Source organism: Neurospora tetrasperma, assembly GCF_000213175.1.
Source record: "Neurospora tetrasperma FGSC 2508 unplaced genomic scaffold NEUTE1scaffold_1, whole genome shotgun sequence".
In the NCBI taxonomy this organism is placed as follows: Eukaryota; Fungi; Ascomycota; class Sordariomycetes; order Sordariales; family Sordariaceae; genus Neurospora; species Neurospora tetrasperma.
Genome location: NW_009799099.1, coordinates 5,068,932 through 5,088,683, shown reverse-complemented (window position 1 = coordinate 5,088,683; position 19,752 = coordinate 5,068,932). Strand labels below are relative to the sequence as shown.

Here is a 19,752-nt window from a genome sequence, read left to right as displayed (position 1 = left end):
GCGGGGTGCGCTCGGGGTTGAAGCGGGGGCAGCCAATGTAGTATTCCCGGCCCGGGGATGATGTTACCGCGGGGAAGCCAGACCCCCAAATCCCGGGCTCCGATCATTTGCTGCCGGTCGTGAGAGGAAGATTTGATGGGTTACGAAATGAACGAAGTGATCGAACTCTGGTTGCTTTTCTTCTTCTTCTTTTTTTTTTTTTTTTTTTTTTTTTTTTTTTTTTTTTTTTTTTTTTTTTTTTTCCCCTAGCAGCAAAACTGGTTGAAAAGTATCAAGTATAGGTAACAGTGACATACATACGTACACTTGAGTCCTGGTAGGTTCGTTAGCTTGGTACCTACACACAGGGGTTTTGGACAGGGGGAAGCCCGCAGACGAAGAATGCAACGGCTGCCGAATACCCTATAAACGCCCTACAATTATACCGACTATAGAGGGTGGAAGGGATTGATTTTAGTGACTTTAGTAATTCTGAGCCAGTAGAGGTAGAGGTATAAAGGGGGTTTGTGTGTCGGGTGGCAGCTTGAATCCCAGATTCTCACTTTGAGATCAGGCAATTGTTTTAGCCAATCAGATTGCGTAGATAGATGTGTCCCGCCTTGCAATTCCCCCTGTCACCCCCTTGTAAGAAAATATGGGGCAAGAATCACGCTAACAAACCTACAAGGACTGATATGTATACACAAACACAACGAATTCATAGCTGTTGGACTTCCAGTTCGTACCACACGAGTACACGCCTGACGCTACTCAATACCATGCTATCTCCGTTTGGTACGCTTGATCATAGCGCTGGCTCCTCCTGCAGTACTTAGTGTACATGAAGAGAACCATCCAAATCTTAAATGAGATCAGATGACGGAAGGTGCGCAAGGCAGCCTTGAGATTTGCGCGGGTACCTAGGTACCTACTTACCTGCGCTCTGCATTCCGTTCTTTCCAAGTCACTTGTTGCCTTCAGGCTTTCCCAGTGTTATGGCATCGGCATATGGCAGCGAGGGCAGTGCTCCAACTTCACCTCGGTTCAGCCTCCTTCCCCTTTCCCTTCGCCAGTCTCGTCGTCTTCGACTTGTCGTCACTCCCACGACGCTCGTCGAATTCCTTTCCAAGCTCGTTCCTGGCACTGCCGCTCCTACTCCTGCTGCTTCCAGGCTCCATGTTTGACGATCCAGTGTTTTCCTTCAGGTTGACGCTGTCGCCCTTCAGCCAGCGTTGAAGCCGCATGGCCGCGTCCATGGCACTATGCGCAATCTCCCAATGCCCCATACCCATTTGCAGCAGGGTGGTGTTCATCATTGACTTGACCCACAGATCATGTCCTGTGTTCTTTACACTTGATATCAGAGGCAGAAGCATCCAGTTAAAGACTCCCAGCAAACAACGCCATTTAGCCAGCGGAACCCTCCACGCCGTCGTCCAGAGCTCCAGGAAATCCTGCATGCTGACCACTTCGCTGAACGGACGCCGTGTCATGATGGCTCGAGTGTACAGGATTGCCGATATCCTGATGGCTTGGTACACATAGTCCGGGCCTTCAGGACTGGGTTGCACAGCTAAGTCTCCTCCCAAACTTCCTTTTCTTTCTTTCGGCATCTCCCCCGCGCTGACCTCGGAACTGCGTCCCGTTGCCTGCTGTTGAACTCCGAGACCATATGCTGAAAATTGCTGGGTGTTTTGTGTTGTAGGTGATGCAGCCGCCGTAAGCCCGTTATTACCCTCCACAACCCCCCTGGTTCGTGACTCAAGTGTCATGTCCACTGCCGGAGATGGAGCGTTGGCTGGTCTCGAAGAAGGTCGTCTCGTTACAGGACCTTCCGTCGAAAGCCTCAACATCTGGTCATGAGTCCAAGCAGCCGTGTGATGCAGTTTCTGTAGTTCCGTCGGGGAAGCGTTCTCAGGAAGCCCGAGGACTGTGCAAACAAGGAACCGCATATCGTCCAGGATCGAGGCCGTGGTGGGGTCTATGTCAAACTCCTCGTGGCATGAAGCAAAGTGTGGGAGAGATCCCGATGATATCATCGGTATCAAGGGCGTGTTCAGGGCCAGCTGCAACGGGGGCTGGGTGCTGTCTTGAAAGTCAAACTCGGGGCCACCTCGCAAAGAAGGTGGTATCTCAAAACACAATGCAATTCCAACGTCCGACCTGCGCATTCTTTGTCAGCACAACCCCTTTTCACATGATACTGCCCATCGAATCTTACGTTATGGCAAGTTTGCTAATCAGCCCGTTCAGCCCCAGCGTTCGAAACCCACCACGAAGTTTAATCATCTCACAGAGGCCGCCCATATGTGCATGGAGGGATTGCTTTTCGCCCCAATACCACTCGTTGATAATGAGCTGAACAACTCCGGCTATTCCTTCGTCTCCGGCTACCAGGCTTGACTTAATATGCTCATTCAAGAGCGCTATAGCTTGCCCCTTATGTGCCATCGCTACCGTCGTGTCAATGATACCCGCCACATGGAGCCATCCTGCAGCTGTGCATATGGCCACGCGAGTTAGGAGAGGCGATCTGAGACAAAACGGAATGTAGTGTTGGATATACGGGTTGGCTGCATCCGGGTTGCTATCTATGGATGCTTTCATATTGCCGATCAGGTCGATGACTGCATTGATTGGTAGTGTCAGCAACGTATACCCAGACCCATATTGTTTCCCAGACGGGGCAAACAACTTACACATGTTTAGCAGGTCATTGTCTCGGATAGGCTGTCCGGGCGCGGGAGGGATGTGTCCGTGTCCTTCGTCCGGACTTGTTCCGGGCCACGGTGCTACGCCGCTAGCTTGAAGACTCCCAGAATCTATGCTTCCCGAGGGTGTCTCTCGAAACAAGGTCCCACTCAGAAAGCGAGCGGGAATAGTGTAATACGTTCGAAGTAGATTTGCGGCATCATGGTACAGGTCAGGATGGACTGTACACCCGTCATTGCAGCCAAATTCTTCTGGAAGTAGACCGCCCTGCGTTCTGCTGAAGACGTGTGGTTGAGGCATCATAGCAGACACGGGAAGCTGAGTTCCAATGTCTATCCCTGACCAGTGCACTGTCACTGCTCCAATCTCTCTTCCAGGACTCGCTACCCATGATGACGATGTCTGCCGCGGGGGTAAGAGGGGATGACGGGCCCCTTCAATTTCGTACTTCCCGCTGTACCGTCCCGATGAAGGCAATACGGATATTGCAAAGGCCGATTGCTGGGAGATGGGAGTTACGCTAGGCCGTCTTTGGATCCATCCGGTTAGTTTCCTTTCCCATAGACAATTATGCCTTGATCATGGAGCTGGTATGTGTACCTGCTGCTCGGTTTATACTCGCATAACGGTTGTGGAAACCGCCTTGCGCAGTTGCTACATGGTTGACCCTGATTGCACTACGGAAAAGGGAACATGCCGTCAGTCTAAGACAGACCAGTACAGATGATGTTCTGGCTAAGTTGGGCCTTGCTATCCTGTTGAGACTCGAACATGACACCAGCTTGGAATTATCGTACCTTTTGTTTTCTTCTCCGGCACTCCCCACAAGACGTTGTCGTCCTCTCGGCACGCGAAGACCGGCCGACAGGAGGACGTGTGGCCTCGGACATGGTCCTGTCTGGACGGCGATTTTGACAGCACAACAGTCATTGGGGTTTGCGCCGAACATGAGCATAGCAGGCCATAAGGCTGACTTATAGCTAAGTCCCGTTCCGAATGATGGTTGCAACAAGGAACAGGTATCAGGCTTCACCCTGCACACCTTCGGCTTTCAGACTCTTTGGGATTAGCGTATAACCTGCCGCTCGGGTTGCCAGGAACCCATCACTGGTGACGGTCTGCTTCACAAGAAGCGAGATGTGCTAAAGTAAGAAGGGCAAAGCCTAGAACAACAGACCACGGTGATCTGCATACAGCTCATCACTTTTTTTTCATTTCCAAGCCTGCGGAGGTGACAAGCATCCACCTTCGGAAGCAATGGCTCGACACGGAGACTATTGGTTTGACATAATCTGAACAGGGTACACCGCAGAGACTCCTGTTGCAACCTCACTTGTTCTACCCCGTAAGCCAGCACACAAGCGTCGACACAATTATTGCGCGCGATGATGGATCATGAAGAACCCAAGGTGCTGCTGACTACAACCCCTGACACGAAGAAGTCCTGAATTCTTGAATGGTTTGGCAACAGACAACTGACATTAACGGCATACCCCCTCAACAATGGAAATCAACGACATACATAGGGCGATGCAACTTGGAACGGACGTGTGTAGACTTGAATATTCTAATAGGTCCTGATCTTCCCCAACCTGGTATGTAGAAGCCACTCCCTTCACAGCGTCATAATACGCTCGCCCTCGAGCCTATTTTGGAAAATGGTCGCGGGATCTGTGCCTCGAGAGTTGTTCAAGTTGGATACCACTGCGAGACCTCGAGGACTCGACAGGTAGTTTGCAAATTGGCGGTCTACGTGATCAATACCGGACTAGTGGTTTCAATGAAGGTGAAGTGGAGGCGTTTCCTCGTTTTCGTTAGACCGTCACAAGCCCCCAGACAAACGTATTGAACTGGGGTTAATTTTGGTTGCCCTGCCGCTGACTCGAGTCTTGGGTAGGTCGACAGGAAATCTCTCACGTTAGGCCATTGTGGCAGTGCATCAGTATAGCAGGGATGAGCTGCCGGATCAGCAGCCGCCAAGCGAACAGGAAGTTGCCCCAGAACTACGTTGCGGCGACTGACAGGTACAGGTCTCACATACCGTCGTCTCGTGCCGCCAGCTCGATACAGAAGCCGAGTGGTAAGCAGAGATCGAGCCAGTAGAGACAAAGCTGGCTTAACCCTCATCAAGCAAATATCAGCTGAGTACCTTTCCAGGGTAGATCCAACAGCATGTTGAGGATGTACCGATGTGAAGGGGAAATCTGGTACAAGTGCCCATGATCCTCGCCTGCACGATACAGAACCTCCCACTTGGAATACCACCGAGGGTCATTCCGAAAGAGTTGCGGACCAGTCACAGAACATCAAAATGCAAAAGCTAAGTGCCCCTACATCCTTACCATGGCGAGACTAGCCCGAATGCAATCCTCATCTGGCACCATGACCATTATGAAGAAAGGCACATGGCTCAACATGCATCGTCAGTGAGGAAAGACTCTTCCCCTCCTTCCCCTCCTCAACTGCCGGGAAGGCCTTAGCGCTATTACTCTGAAAAGAGGCACAGCTGCACACGGATGACACAATTCGAGCTGTCTGGCATGGACCTGCCTGTCCTCTGTCCGAGAGCTTTTTTCCCCCCTCGCCCACGAGTAATGAATGCCAAGACTTTTCGCATAATAGGGGTGTGATGTTTACTATCTGATGAAGCCCATCCGTACAATGTAACGTAACAAGAGGCCCTCGATATCTGATAGTCTATCCGTTACCGGTGTTTCAGCTTCTAGGGCCATAACAGAGCATCTCGCTTCTTTTATCCCAATTTATAGGTGTCTTACCGCTCGTATGAAAAAAAAAGATCGAGTGGAAGAGATCCAATTAAGCATGATTACCCTTGATCGACGCTACCGGCACTGAACTGCACTGTGACGTAGGGCTGAAGGGGTAACAGCTCCACCCAAACCGAACCCTTGGGTCGGCATGTCGAGTTTGAATCACCACTTCTCTCACGGAATATGCGCCCGGTATCATGAAGGGATGCAGTCGGGCATGGGTATGATGATCAAGCTCTGTATCCGGACCGAAGGTCAAACCAAACATTATTAGAGCAAGCAAATTCCAGTCCAACAGAAATGAGGGTCTAGAAGGGTCTTGTACCCAGTTACCCAACTTGGTACCCAGCTAGCTCGAGAGCGTTGTTACCCGAAAAGTAAGCCCGATATTTCCTTTTTTTTTTTGCTCCTCCTTACCCTAACCACCTACAGCCTTCTACCCAATCAAGATGTTCACACCCTCAGAATCGCGGTATGTACAAGTTGATCCAAAAACCGGAACTCATCCCGAGCCTGTGTTCCTTATGAGACCAGGCTTCCAATGCGTGCCACCACTGCCCTTGAAGACTTCGTAAACCAAACCACTCCGGTCCACTCCTCTCTTCCCCGCCTTTTCTGGATGTTTGATAAACACCATTACACAAGACACAAGTGAGTGAGATGACATGGGCACGAGGAGATAGAAAGAAAGGAAAAAAGAATCTCCCTCTCTTGTGTTTTTCTTTCCTAATTACAGTCCAGCTGATCCATATCTGTGATTGATGTGGTTGCTGTGGTGTTGGTGCTGTGCTGTGTGATGACTGCCTGCCAGAACATGTAGTGTGACTGTGCTGATTTGCTATAATTGGTATACGTCGCTAACAGGGCTCAGCTCGCTCTCGTTGATTGATGGATGATTTTCTTTCGACATGTGGTAAAAAGATAAAGTGCGAGCGAGGGGCATGAGTGGCTGGCAGAAGCAAAGGTAGAAGATATTTGATAGGCTAGACGAGATACAGAATGACCAAAGCCGGGTAACGACGCCTGCCGAAGAGAGACACATGGAAGAAATTAAGTGGAGAGACTTCATTGCGACACATGCAAAAATTTCGATAAAAAGCTGGAACGCAGCTGAACAAGTGACGCCAACACTGATCTCAGGTATCTTTCCCAAAAAAAAAAAAAAAAAGGAAGAGAAGCAAACAAGACCGACCCATCATTAATCAGTCATGGTCCACATACCATCCAGATGGCGCTCTTAATGAAGCGCAATTCTGGCAGAACACTTCCATTCTCATTTTCAGTCATCTTCTAGAGTCGATTTGACCCCCCCCCCCTCTCCCTCCCTCTCCTGCCACCGTGACCATCGCGCCAGTAGAAAACACTAGGGAAATACCAAAGCCAACAACTAAAATAGAGCCGGAGGGGCCATCAAGAAAGTCATGAAAAGCAGAAGTCATTATACATCTTCTTGGTAGCTAAATACACTTCTCGTTGCGGGCCGATTGGTATCCATCCTCAGAATCAACCCCTATTCACCCGCCCCTCTGATGCAATAAGAACTGGTATAGAGTATATTATATATAGTTAGATATGAAAAATACGTGGTATTGGTAAGTAGTGGTATCATTGCGTATTCCGTGTCATAACGTCATATCAAGGAGTATTGCCGTCGTTCGCCCACGAGATTGTGTGTGTGGTATATTGTTCTCGTCCTTTCCTTTCCGCATCCCTCCCCGTCTCTCCATCTCGCTGCCCCACTTTCCTCGTCTTCAAGTTTTGTGTGAAACGTTTGCTTAGGTTGGCTTTCCAATGCCCGCTCCATTTCGTATCCAGTCAATCGGATCGCGGTGACACATGGCTAATGGTTTGTTTGAGTGCTTGTGTCTAACCACACTACACCACTTCACCATCACCCGCCGGCAGGCATGGCGTGTTCCTCTTCCTCTCATTCCTCACTCGTGGTATCATGCGCATCTTTTCCCCTTCACCTCACATTATAATTAGGTTTCCTCGCCATGTTCACAACAGGTGGCTCCTCGTCATCGTCAATCGGATACGGCACATACGCAGCCGGCAGGGTGTTCTGCCTGCCATTGAGACTAATCGGGGAGATCAGTCCGTCTGCCGAGGACAAGGGCGTCTTGGGCGGGAGTGGTGGCGGTTCTATCCTCGGCGGGTACTGGAAATGCTGCTGGTACTGCTGGTTCTGGTATCCAGGATACCAGGGGTGCCTGGGCTGGTCGTCCTCGGTAACGATGGCGATCTTATCTTGCCCTGAAGCGTTGCGCCATTGTGCGGGAGTTGGGGCGATGGCGACGAGTTTGTCTGAGTCGTCGGTCCCGAATGAGGCTGGAGGAGGGACGGCGGGGGCTGGACGACTGGGCGCTAGGTGGCTGCTGCTGCTTTTTGCCGAGTGAACGCGCTCGGCTGAGGATCTGGGCGAGGGAGTGTTGATGCCATTAGCGCTATGTCCTGGAACAGAGAGCGCGTCGAAGCCGGATTCGTAGGACTGTCGGCTTGGTGGCGTGCCGAGTCGCTGGGGAGGGTAGATTGGCATATCGCCAGGTAGTTCGACAGCTAGGGGCATGGAAATGCTGGGTGTAGTCTTGATCAATTCGGGAATAGGGCCAGGTGCGGTGCTGTTGCTGTTGGCACGCTCCCATCGCTGCTTTGCGAAGTGGATCTTTGCAAGCTTGGCCGATGCGCCCTGAACCATTCTCTGCTCGTCGTCCCGCTGCAAATATCGCCTGGTGTTTGTGCTGATGTCGGATAACCTGTGCCACTCGTTCATACCAAACTCGCCAACGCCGACCTCAACGTTGAAGCGGTAGTAGTTCTCAATGTTGACGCCACGCTTTACCAGATGCTCCTTCTTCATCATCTCGTGAATCTTCTCGCACCCCTCGATCTTGGCAATCAACTTCCTCCGTGCGTCCGCGAACTCGCCCATAAACCCCTCGTACCAGAGAGTGGAGTTCATGTCACTTCCCTTTGGCCGCTTTCCTGTCCCAACACTGACGAATACCCCAACTTCCCGTCCGGGCCACTCGTTAACTACCGCTTCATCCAGGGCGTACATGGAAGGGTTAAAGACGCCAGCACCATCATCATGAAAAATAGACTGGCCGATTTGTATGGGCTTGAAGGCAAGTCCAATAGCGCAGGTGGCTCGGCCTGCTTGCCAAATCGTGCAATCGAATTCGGGGGCAGGTTCCTTTCTCGAGTCGTAGGAGCGAAGCACAGCTGGCTTCGCGTTTCTAGGAGATCCCTTGTACATGGCCGTCACGGCACTGAACAATTTTGTCAGCAGTCAATCGTCCAAGCTAGGACTCTTTCTGAGATACTCACGTTTTTGTCCGGTTTTCCCTCTCGTCGTACAGACGAGCATGGGGATTTCCCCAGCGCGAAGAGAATGCCGGTTTTGCTGATTGTGCACTAGGACTCCTTGCGCTAAAACTAACGACACTGGCATTGCTGGCGTGTCTTCTGGGATAAGAAGAGGCGGCGCTTGAGCGGGAGACGGCACTCAAAGGACTGAAGGTATCCGAGACAGCGCCGTCGTTTCCTTCCCTGTCGTTGATGGTATGTTCCCTCACGCAGTCCTGAATGGCTTCCTCCAGCTTTGTCGCCTTGAATATGGTAGATCGGTAGGGAATGCCGGCAATGGTCTTGTCCGTCTCAAAGACCTTGCGGGTAAGGCGCACATAGAGTTCCTTGCATGTCTCCAGATCGAGCCGTAACCTTCCAAGCATAATCGCAATCAGGCCGCCAGTGCCGGTACCGACGATAAGGTCGAAGTGGTCGCATGGTTTGGGAATCTCGGAGCGGCGCGGTGCTCTGCCTTCGATTTCGACAAAGGTGCGGTGCATCAACTCCTGGATGATGAGGAACATGGAATAACCACGGACGCCTCCGCCATCTGTCACGGTGTTGGTTAGCGAGACGGTGTTTCAATGCATGGCGCCGACAGCCTGGTTCCTCATACAATAGCTGTGTTTGATGCGCACAGGGGAAGGTGTCTGTTGTTTCTAGGGGGAGACCCACCGAGCGATAAGATGCGCAAAGGCGGCCCTTTTGTGGTGTCTTTTCTCTTGAGCCCACCCTCCATCTTGTTTGTACTCTTGGTGTTCTTTTCTTGCTTTTCTCTCTGATGACGCCCTCTCGCGGGTATGGCGACGAGGCCAAGGGTTTGTACTCTTTCGTTGGGGATCGATCCTACGGCTTGCGGCTTTGGTGGATTTGTGCCTTACGACGGGCGAAGGTTGCGGAACGCGAATGGAATGCGCCCGCGAATGCGGGTGACCACACAGGTACCGTAGGTAGTAGATAGAACGAACTAGTGGCCTTACTGCTGCAGTGGGAGGGTATCGTTGCGGATGCTTGTGGTGTCACTTGGTTTCGAAAGCGTCAAGGGCGTGGACCGCGTGGAGGGGACCTTGCAGCGCTTGATGGCTCACTGGTGCAGAATGACCGGAGTCTAGATGTCACTGACGTTGCTGACGCAGGAGCTCGGGCCAGATGGGAAACGATCGACTGCAATAACCGCCACACCTGCAGCTGCAAAAGTCTGATTAATATCAGGTGGAAGAAGACGATTTCTGTTGCTGTTGGTTGATAATGTCTTTGGGGGAGAGAAAAAACAACCGTCAAGATTTTGATATTCACTCGCTCCCTTTGAAAATCCAAATCCGTACCCGCCGAGCGCTGCGTGGACGAATGTGGCAGTGCATAAGTTCAGTAAGCTCGCGCGAGCCGGAGTCCCGAGTCAAAGCAAAAAAGAGTCACGTTGCTTGCTTATAAACAACCGCATGCCAAGGGGGTAACCCGGCACAGTCATTCGCCTCAGTTTGCAAGGCCGTACATATCTTATGGCATCTTGTCGTCTGGTGTCTGTACACTAACCTAACCGCAGTTGACCCTTTCGCGACCTTTCTTTCACATGAAGCGATGTGAGACCATGTTCGACCAAACGAAAGTGCTGGTGACCGGCGCCCCAGAGCTGGGCATATCTCGAAGCTTGGAGCTGATTGGCCCAGACCACAGGTAGACTTCCAGAATGGCCCCAAGTCTCAATCAAGCAGTTATCGAAATTCCGTCGACAACCATCAAAAAGAGAGAACGCCATGGAGTAAAATGTGGAGGATATGCGAATTCTCCGAATCGTTGGATGTCACTCGATAAGCACCAAACTGACAAGAAATTACAATGGAGAACTCGTGGCGGTGCGAGCATAGTCTAGTCCTGTTTGAGGATGGCGTGCCAAGCAATGACGGATTTACATTACCTAGTGTACTTGCTGTGTATAATAAAAGCCGACATTGGTCAAATGTATTTGAAGGCGCTCAGGCGGCATCACCCCACGGCCAAACTTCTGTATCAGCTCTGAACTTTCAAGACACTTGCAGAATCCAACAACGAAAGTCAGTCACCTCAAGGAGATCGAGATGGCTTCAAAGGAACAAGCAACGGGCGGTGGTGGTTGAAGTGGAGAAATCAAGGATGGATTCTGTTGGAAGTCCGTGCCCTGGGCCGTCCATTCACTGGCCTTGCCCATTTACTGGCACTCCCTTCCCTGGGTATTTAGGCTGCCCTGGTTTCCCGTTTCTCCTCTTCCGTTAGACAACTCCAGAATCAAGCCTTTTCGTTGTCGCTTTTCTAGCCTCCAATAGATTCTCTAGTGGAAAAGCCATCGTTCTACCCCTGGACGAATGGAAAATCAGCCCTTGGGCTTCCTTCCTTTCTGGTTGGCCGTATCCAACAAGAGCGGCTTGCACTTTTCGGTGTTCTCAATCATTACAGTGAAACGCGTGGAGTGCGGGGCACCAGGCAATATTATACACTTACACTACACTACGAGCCCATAGTCTGCAGCCGGAGAATATGCTCCCCCTCAAGATGAATGACGTCATTGTGATTGCTGTACCACTGGCAGCTGTACCTGCCCCAAAGCTACCACTTCCGTACAACACAGCAATGCACCAACTATGGTAACATGCTCATGTGCCTACAATAACCCAGCAACCTGAAGAAATTGACGATGCTGGACATCGTTAACCGGGAGCATCTAGAGTCCAGTCACGAACTCCCAACAGCTTCATCTCAAATTGCAATCATATCTGCATATCCGTCTCCACTGTCACCTTGGCAAGATTACTCCCAGAAGGGAAAACTAATGTGATCTGGCGCTCGTCACTGTCACCGTCACTGTCGACACCAGTGTCCACATCGACACCGCCGGCATGGATTTGATATCATCGTGTTTTGGAGGCCGCACGAGGCGTGCGGACGAGGAGGAACCTCTGTTGTCTCATTACGACGATGATACCGTGTTGCAGAGAAAGCTGCACCAGAAATTACATACCTACCAGATGCTGCGTGCCCTTTCCAAGGGATACATGCCGTCCAACGACCAAGCCATCGCCAACCTTCGAACCCTTCTCTCCTCCGATATTCTGAATCCAGACAACTCCGGCCTCAGCGACTCGGGACGGGCACTTGTTTTCTACTCCCGGAAATGGATTACCCAACTCATTCAGCTCTTAGAGCACAAGAACAGCCAGGACCAGATCCAGGATTTCCTATGGTACCTCTCCAAGGCTCGTGTGTCCGTCGACATGGAACAAATCGCCGAACGTGCTACCAAGGCTAAAGCCAAGGCTGATACCGCTGCCGGTAAGTTCTTGTCCCAGCTTTTGTCTACGTACATCGACAGTTACTGATGGTTCTTATCCAAAACAGTGTATAAGAGCATCCAGACAGTCGGGTCCTTGCTTTTGACCAACTCCGACTTTCGTCTCTTCCTCTCGGATCTTGGTGTAGTTTCTCGCGAGGTGTTTCGCGATACTGCATTTGCCCTTTCCGCCGCATCCAAAGAGGCAGGTGAGCGCCTGGAGCCTTGGAAGGATGAGAGAGAATCAATAGCAAAACCGGGGAACGACGAAACAGCCGACAAACCAGTCCAGCAGGACTTGGAGGCTGAGGTTGCCGAAGTTGGGCAGGTGCTTGGAGACACTGTCGCAACTGTCGCTCAGGAAGCCGAAAGCAGCATCATCAACAAGCTACATAGCGACGAGACGGATACTCTGCTATACCGTCTCAAGCAGGCGGTCACCAAGCTGCGAGACCGCAGGGACTACTCGGATTCAGTATCGACATTCTCGCTCCTCCTAAAACGATATGCTATGGTATACTCGCGCATCGCTCGCGATACACTCCAGACTACTGAGGAAGCCGTTGATCATAACCCAGAGATGGATAAGGCTCTCGAAAACTTCTGGCTCTTCATCAAGTCCTTTGGCGAACAGAAAGAATGGGAGGAATTGGAAAAGAGGTTCAAGCTGGTCATGGACCATGCCCACAGCGACCCCGAATTCGAGAAGCTGATCAATGAGCTAGGCAACGCTGCCCAGGAGATGTTCACCGACCCGTCCTTCTTTGACCATGCCGAGGAGCGTTTCCAGGAGCTCCGAGATCGGTCTCAACAGCTCACTTCTCGCTCTTCCCTGCGTGATGACATTGATGGTTTGTTGTCACAGTTGCAATCCACCTTCCATTCTGTTATGCGTGATCGTGATATCTTAGGTCTGCTTCAGACTACGGCCGCCATTGGCAAGATCTTGTCACCAAAACAGCACTACATTAACACAGACCTTGTGACCGACTGCATCAACGTTTTTGTTCCATTGCTCATTCAAGCAATCAACTACATTCCTATTCCCCGACTGGAGATCGCTACGCCAGAGATTGACATCTTGCTTGAAAACCTCATCCTAGAGCCTGGCAAGACAATCAACCACACTTCTTTCTTCCCATACAAGCTTCGTATTGAGACCCTCAACGACATTGAAATCCGCAAAGCCAGATTCCGCACAACATCAGCAATGAAGAGTCTAGTGAGAATCAAGATCGATGGACTCTCGGTCCGCGCCGAAGAAGTCGGCTTCTGGATGAAGGTACACACCGGCTTACTGCGCTACGTCGACGAAGGAATCGCTTCCTTTGCAATGGATGAAAGAGGTATGGATCTCGAGATCGACGTAGAAGTTGGTCGAGACAGGATGGACAAAATTCTCTCCCTCCGCAGCGTCCGATGCGAAATCCACAAGCTCGATTTCACCTTGCGCCAAAGCAAGTTCAGTTGGCTTGCCTGGCTCTTCAAGCCCTTCGTGAAGCCCGTCATCAAGAAGACGATCGAGATGCAAATCGCCATGGGCATCGCCCAATCCTTACAGTTTGCCAACCGCGAGATCCTGTTCGCTAGGGAGAGACTTCGCGCCACGCGCATTGCGGATCCGGATGATCTCAAGACGTTCTTCAAGGCTGTCTTGGCGAGGTTGACGCCTCCTGATGATCCGGATGTCAACATACGGCTGGGTATCACGGATCCTGGAAGGGGCGTGTTTGATGGAGTGTATGCTCCTGGAAGTATCGTCAAGTTGTGGAATGAAGAGGCTACGCAGGCGTCACAGAGGATTCGAGAGAATGATCAGGATGGATGGAGGAATAGCGTGTTTGACGTTCACACTACCTTGATGACATGAGGGATATGTCAAGGGACCCTACTACTGGGGCTGTGGACCAGTAGGTATGAAGGTATAGTAGTTTCACTTGTGAGGATACGTTTTGGTGTGGCGATGGAACAGCGTTTTGCTTTTGGTGGTAATGACTGGTCTCTGACGGATTTGCGAAACTGATATTCTAATTTTCTGACCCTTATGTTGAGAGATCTCGGTCAGATGGACTTGACAAGAAGAAAACACGTCCTATCTTCTCAGGTATAAGGGTGAGTGCACTCTGCAAGGCGAGACACCTGTGATAATAACGAAGGGGAAAACAAGACCGATAACAAATACTTTCACAAATCATGTCCTGTTCGAGGCTTTAAGATGTAATTTCAAAACCCTACCAAAGCAACACAGAAGACCTTCAGAAGCATAACGATCTCGAGCACTAGAAGCCCTTGGAAGTAACACAACCCAAGTAATTTTTCAGCTTTGAAAGGTAGGCATTTCTTTCAGAATACCCAAGAACAGATCAGACCAATGAAAATCCACGAATTCTGTGCCATGACTTCATCCCAGAATCCGATTTAGACTACCACCCGGCATCTGTTTCCCCCCTCCCCAATCTCAGCCGTTTCAGGTGTTCTTATGCCGACGGGCCATAGGTCGTCCATTCAGTTTCCGAATTGATGCCAAGTATCTCTAGTTTTCTTGTCGGCCTCGTTCACAGCGCCTCCAACATTCCAAGGTGATGCTTGCTGGACATGATTGGAAGCGAAACCAAGTCAAGCCCTGTTCTCGTGATTGTGATACAATAGCAGGCACGGTACGGTTAGATCATTCGTTCCGGCATTTCTGTTTGTCACACGTCACGTAGACTAGAAGCCTTGGGCACGGATGGAGAAAAATGAGAGGCCTCCCGCTACTAGGTGGCTCTGGTACCTAGTTCTGGTTCGATAAGTGCCGATAGGAGGAGACCAAGGTAGATCAAGGCAGAGACATCAGACATGGGATATCAAGAGATTCAAAGTACTGTTGGACCAACCATGAGCTGTTCACAAACTAAGCCAATGCATACCAGGATACATCCACGTGCAGAAATGGAAAACATGGAAATGAAATGAGGAAGTCGTTTGAAATCACCGAAAAAGAAAAATGAGCCAAAGGAAGTGTTCACTGGAGCATCATATAGTGGCATGCCAAGAAAAGAGTGACCTTGATGACGAGAGACTGCCATCCAGTCCTGTGTAGGACCATGAAGGAACTGGGTAAGCTTGGGTAGACTCGGGTGAAGCATCGTATCGGAAAAGATGGTGGTGATGAGGAAGGGCTTCATTGATGTGAGTCTGCCGCGGTGTGTGGTACAGTGGTATCTATGGAGGGTGTGTTGATGCGCGGTGTGAGGAAACGGTTTTGTCATCTCGCGTCAGGTTTTGCGCTCAGTTTTGAAGTGAGAGGGGGATAACGAGCGGTAACTTGATAAAAGTGATGATGGTGGTGGGTGATATATCACGGTTATCTCCTCTCAATCAGATGTCGGTCTGACCTCCTTATTTTTATTTTATCATTCTTCTCAACATCGTGGTCACGGACAAACAAGCCAACACTATTAAGAAGTGGGAGATCACGAGTGATTTTCTTCGCAAACCTACCTCAATCGACAACACCATCAACGGTCAGATCAAAACAGAAAAAAAAAATCGCCCAAGATGATCCTGGTAGACATCATCTCCATCATCCTCCGCCTTGCGGAGCTTGCATTCGCAACCATCGTTGCCGCCCTTAACGGGCGCTTCCTGCACGCCGCTCGCGGCAATTCACCATGGGATCTCGGCCGACACATTTACACTGAAGTGGTGGCGGGTTTGTCCATTCTCTTTGCCATCGTCTGGCTGTTTCCCTTCTCGAGCTCGTTCATCCACTGGCCCATGGACCTGGTCATTTCTGTTATGTGGTTTGTGAGCTTTGGGCTGTTGGTAAATTGGTTGCATGGGGTTTGTGGGTAAGTGTCCCGGGTTTTTCACCAGTAAAGGAAGGGGAGATAAGTTTGACGGGTGCTAACTAGTGGGCAGATATGTATTTGATTGGGATAATGTTGGCTTTGATGGTGTGGGCTGTGGTGAGTGGAAGGCTACGGTTGCTTTTGCCTTTCTTAGCGCCATTTGTTGGCTTGTTAGTGCTTTGGTTGGGTAAGTTTTATCACCTTTTTTCTTCCAAGGTATGTCCAGATGCTAACATATGGAATAGTCTCTACTGGGTTCGTCGCCATACCCCCGCCCCTGTTGATGCTGGATATCGTCGCCGTCGTTGGTACCGTTCTCGCGTCTAAATTCAGGTACTCGCCATTGAGTGTCGAATGTAGGAAATTCGCCTACGGACAAGTGACAGATGGCTTGATGACTTGCACAGAGGCGGAATGTCGGCCTTGTTTCCCCCAGCTACTGTAATTTTGGACTGGAGATGTTTTGTTGAAGACTGATGGACGGAAATGATACCTGATACCCCGAGAACGAATGGATCTGGACCGCGCTAATGATGTACTGTTTGGACCCCACTCTTTAATCGCATCTCTCTTTACCTACCCCTGAGCAACAGATGGAATGACGGACGTTTATGGAGACCTTCTGGGATGATAATGACGGAAAACGGGCCGCATATGTTATGATTGGCCGCCATGTTGCTTGCTTCTTGGCCTCGCGTGGGAGCTGAAACACTTGAGAATCCAGTTTACTACCTATACTCGTTTGCATAAATATCTCGTTGATCGTAATATCTTCCTGGTCTTAATTAGTATGCGACTAAATTTGTCTCCAGCGTTGGTTGGAAGGAACCTGGCAAACGTCGCATTGAAGCTGCGTCATTGGTGTAGGGCTGAAGTGGGACATTATGACGTCAGACTAGTGGGGTCATGCGGAGAGACATGTTGACTGTTTGAGACATTGCAACGGCGCGGGGAAATTCAGTTTGAAACTCTAAGCTCCTTGTCAGTATTTGGCCCCCAGCCGAGCAGCTACAACAGGAACAAACACACAGTCGCAATCCTGTTAATAACATCGAACTCGTATTATCCATGGGAGCGGCATGTGTGGCGGTAGATCGGTCGTACAGACGGCTGCAATCACCTGGATTTTCCCGAATGGTAACATCCATATTGCCTTGTCCAGGTCGGCTTTTCTTTCATCTGCCTTGGTGACTGTGAAGATCTTCACCATTAGAAGGCTGAACAGAAGGCCAGAAGACACACTTCTTGGCGACGGAACATGGAAAAGTTGGTAGGAGCTGACGAATCGCTCTTGGACTCTTGTTGCAGTGTCTTGGAGCTCCCTTGTGAAGCACCGTCCAGATGATCGGGACCCTGATTGTCACTTCTCACTTCCTCTTCGGGTTTGTCAAGATGTAATTCTGACGGTCCAGATGAGTCTTCCTCTTTGAATGACGTCTTTTCCTCCATCTTTTCTTTCACATCTGACCGAATCTGCTTGTTCCTGACGAGAAAGCATTGGCTGCGGGTTTGCCCCAGATGGCGTTGTACCGGTCCTTGTTCGTCTCGTCTGCACTTCACGCACTGATGACGACACTGGACAAGACGACCATTGAGTAGAGGTACGTACCACTTACACGTTCCGCCAGGTACCTGCCTTGCTGTCTTGCACATGTAGTGTACACTCACAGCCAACAGGCATAGTCAAGCAGGAACGACATGTACCAGTATCAGATGCCTCGTTCTCTGCCGGCCTCACCTTCCCTGCGGTACCTGGTGGCCTTGGCTGCCGTCCGAACTGGATCGAGATGATGCCATAGCCCCCTTTCCCATACGCCTTTCTCAGTCATGAAGCGAGGTCGACTTTGGTTATAAAGAACACCTCCTTCTTGCGACCTCAGCTCATATTCTCGATTCATCATCATCATCATCAACAACCTACACTACAACCGACCACAACGAACAACACACACTCTGATACCCCAACCACCTTTACATTATACCCCCAACCCATACTCAACACACAAGAACATCATCCAAAATGTCCAGCATCATCAACAAGATCAAGGAGGCTGTCCACAGCGACAACTCTGCTCACCACGGCGCTCCTGAAGGCACTGCCGGCCCCCACAACTCCCGCGTTGCCAACGCCGCCGACCCCCGTGTAGACTCCGACATGGATGGTTCCCACCGCAAGGTTGCCAGTCACGGCGAGCACGGCAGTGGTCACGCCGCTTACGGCGCTGGCCACCCGGAGGCCCACACTCTTGGCGGTAACCCTACTTATTCTGGCTCCAACACCACCGGTACCCACGTCGGCACTCACACTGGCGCTCACACCGGCACAACACATGGCACTTCCGAGGGTGCCTATGGCCCCCACGGCTCTCGTGCCGCCAACGCCCTAGACCCTCGTGTCGACTCCGACCGTGACGGTTCCCGCACTGCCGGCACTGGCGCCGGTTACAACACACACAGCACTGGCAACACCTTTGGCTCTACCGGCACCCACGGTACTCATACCACTGGTAACACCTTCGGCTCTTCCAACACCCACGGTACCTCCGAGGGCGCCTATGGCCCCCACAGTTCTCGTGGCGCCAACGCTCTCGACCCCCGTGTTGACTCTGACCGTGACGGCTCCAGGACCGCTGGCAACACCACTGGCACTCACAACACCGGGACCTTTGGCACCATCGGCACCCACGATCGCCAGAACCACCCCTTCAGCTCCAACACCCACTCCAACGTTGCTGGTTCCGGCCATACCGGTATGACCGGCACCCACGGTGCTCCTACTGGTACCCACGGCCCTCACGATAGCCGTGCTGCCAACACTCTTGACCCCCGTGTCGACTCCGACCGTGATGGCCGCGCCAACCTCGGTCACCACTCCGGCCCTGGCCCCGCTCCCAACACTGCCGGCCCTCACAAATCCGACATGGTCAACAAGTTGGACCCCCGCGTCGACTCTGACCTCGATGGCAGCAAGACCGTCGGCGGTAACAAGACCTATCAACAGTAAGTAAGTAAATGCGAGTTATCTTGCCCGTGGCCGAACATCCTCTTTGAGGTCGGCCTGTGGCGTCCTGGCAACACTTAAGCTAACAGCTTCTTTCAAGACAACCTCACATTTCAAACCTCGCCCACAAGGATCCCACAGACGCTGCTCAGGTCCCTCCTTCTGTTCTCCGCAAGAGCATCGGCGAGCCTGTCATTGAGCACGACGACCACGGGCACCACCGCGAGAGGAGGAACAGCATCAAGACCCACCAGGAGACTTATAGCGGCATCTAATCTGTTGGTGTCTGGCTAGAAAGTTGAACTCCGGTGGCGTTCATGGCTTAATGGCTTTTACGACTTTTATGACTTGTTACTTTCCTTTTTGTTAATGACTCGAGGATACCTCTTTCTCGCTTGTGTACTATCCTAGCATGTACCACCTATACCACGTTCCTTGCTTTCACTTCAAACGCACCTTCTCAATCATTGAGTTGGGCGGTAACGATATGATACCCCCATTGTGGTAATGGACGACGAGGAAAAGTATGTCGACTAACGGCTACGAGCTTTTTTACAAAGGACAATTACCTCCAAATGAGAACTTGTTACCTTGTACACTCTCTGTATTTGCCTTTCTCCAAAGTGACAGTTCATTAGTAGAACTCTTGTTGACACGAGGGCTCTCCAGCAATGCTTGGGCAGTTAGAATTAGGGCCAGGGAGTAAAGTGTGACAACATTTGACCTCAGATTCGTGGTCTTGATGACCATATATGTCTTGGTGTAAGTGATACAATGTCCACATACTCGGCATAGACACACTAA

At 51.0% G+C, this 19,752-nt stretch overlaps 6 protein-coding genes across 6 annotated transcripts; 3 read left to right on the top strand and 3 right to left on the bottom strand.

The window, feature by feature from the left end:
- Positions 1-682: 682 nt before the first annotated feature.
- On the bottom strand, positions 683-2,847 carry NEUTE1DRAFT_58836 (uncharacterized protein; the record flags this gene model as incomplete). The annotated part of the gene is made up of 3 exons (XM_009849084.1): positions 683-2,142; positions 2,201-2,606; positions 2,679-2,847. 3 exons carry the CDS (start codon positions 2,680-2,682, stop codon positions 1,014-1,016), a joined length of 1,539 nt encoding a protein of 512 aa, XP_009847386.1.
- Positions 2,848-2,894: 47 nt separating this feature from the next.
- NEUTE1DRAFT_116116 (uncharacterized protein) lies at positions 2,895-3,144 on the bottom strand (the record flags this gene model as incomplete). Its single annotated transcript, XM_009850219.1, has 1 exon — positions 2,895-3,144. The coding sequence occupies one exon, from the start codon at positions 3,080-3,082 to the stop codon at positions 2,924-2,926; it is 159 nt and encodes a 52-aa protein (XP_009848521.1).
- A 4,245-nt stretch (positions 3,145-7,389) lies between these two features.
- Positions 7,390-9,552, bottom strand: NEUTE1DRAFT_77514 (uncharacterized protein; the record flags this gene model as incomplete). Its single annotated transcript, XM_009850218.1, has 3 exons — positions 7,390-8,734; positions 8,793-9,363; positions 9,489-9,552. 3 exons carry the CDS (start codon positions 9,550-9,552, stop codon positions 7,429-7,431), a joined length of 1,941 nt encoding a protein of 646 aa, XP_009848520.1.
- A 1,960-nt stretch (positions 9,553-11,512) lies between these two features.
- Positions 11,513-13,984, top strand: NEUTE1DRAFT_77510 (uncharacterized protein; the record flags this gene model as incomplete). The annotated part of the gene is made up of 2 exons (XM_009850217.1): positions 11,513-12,116; positions 12,183-13,984. The coding sequence occupies 2 exons, from the start codon at positions 11,684-11,686 to the stop codon at positions 13,982-13,984; spliced, it is 2,235 nt and encodes a 744-aa protein (XP_009848519.1).
- Positions 13,985-15,654: 1,670 nt separating this feature from the next.
- On the top strand, positions 15,655-16,274 carry NEUTE1DRAFT_135406 (uncharacterized protein; the record flags this gene model as incomplete). The annotated part of the gene is made up of 3 exons (XM_009850216.1): positions 15,655-15,947; positions 16,018-16,134; positions 16,193-16,274. 3 exons carry the CDS (start codon positions 15,655-15,657, stop codon positions 16,272-16,274), a joined length of 492 nt encoding a protein of 163 aa, XP_009848518.1.
- Positions 16,275-17,967: 1,693 nt separating this feature from the next.
- On the top strand, positions 17,968-19,391 carry NEUTE1DRAFT_58827 (uncharacterized protein; the record flags this gene model as incomplete). Its single annotated transcript, XM_009849083.1, has 2 exons — positions 17,968-18,951; positions 19,049-19,391. One exon carries the CDS (start codon positions 17,968-17,970, stop codon positions 18,949-18,951), a length of 984 nt encoding a protein of 327 aa, XP_009847385.1.
- Between the last annotated feature and the right edge of the window lie 361 nt (positions 19,392-19,752).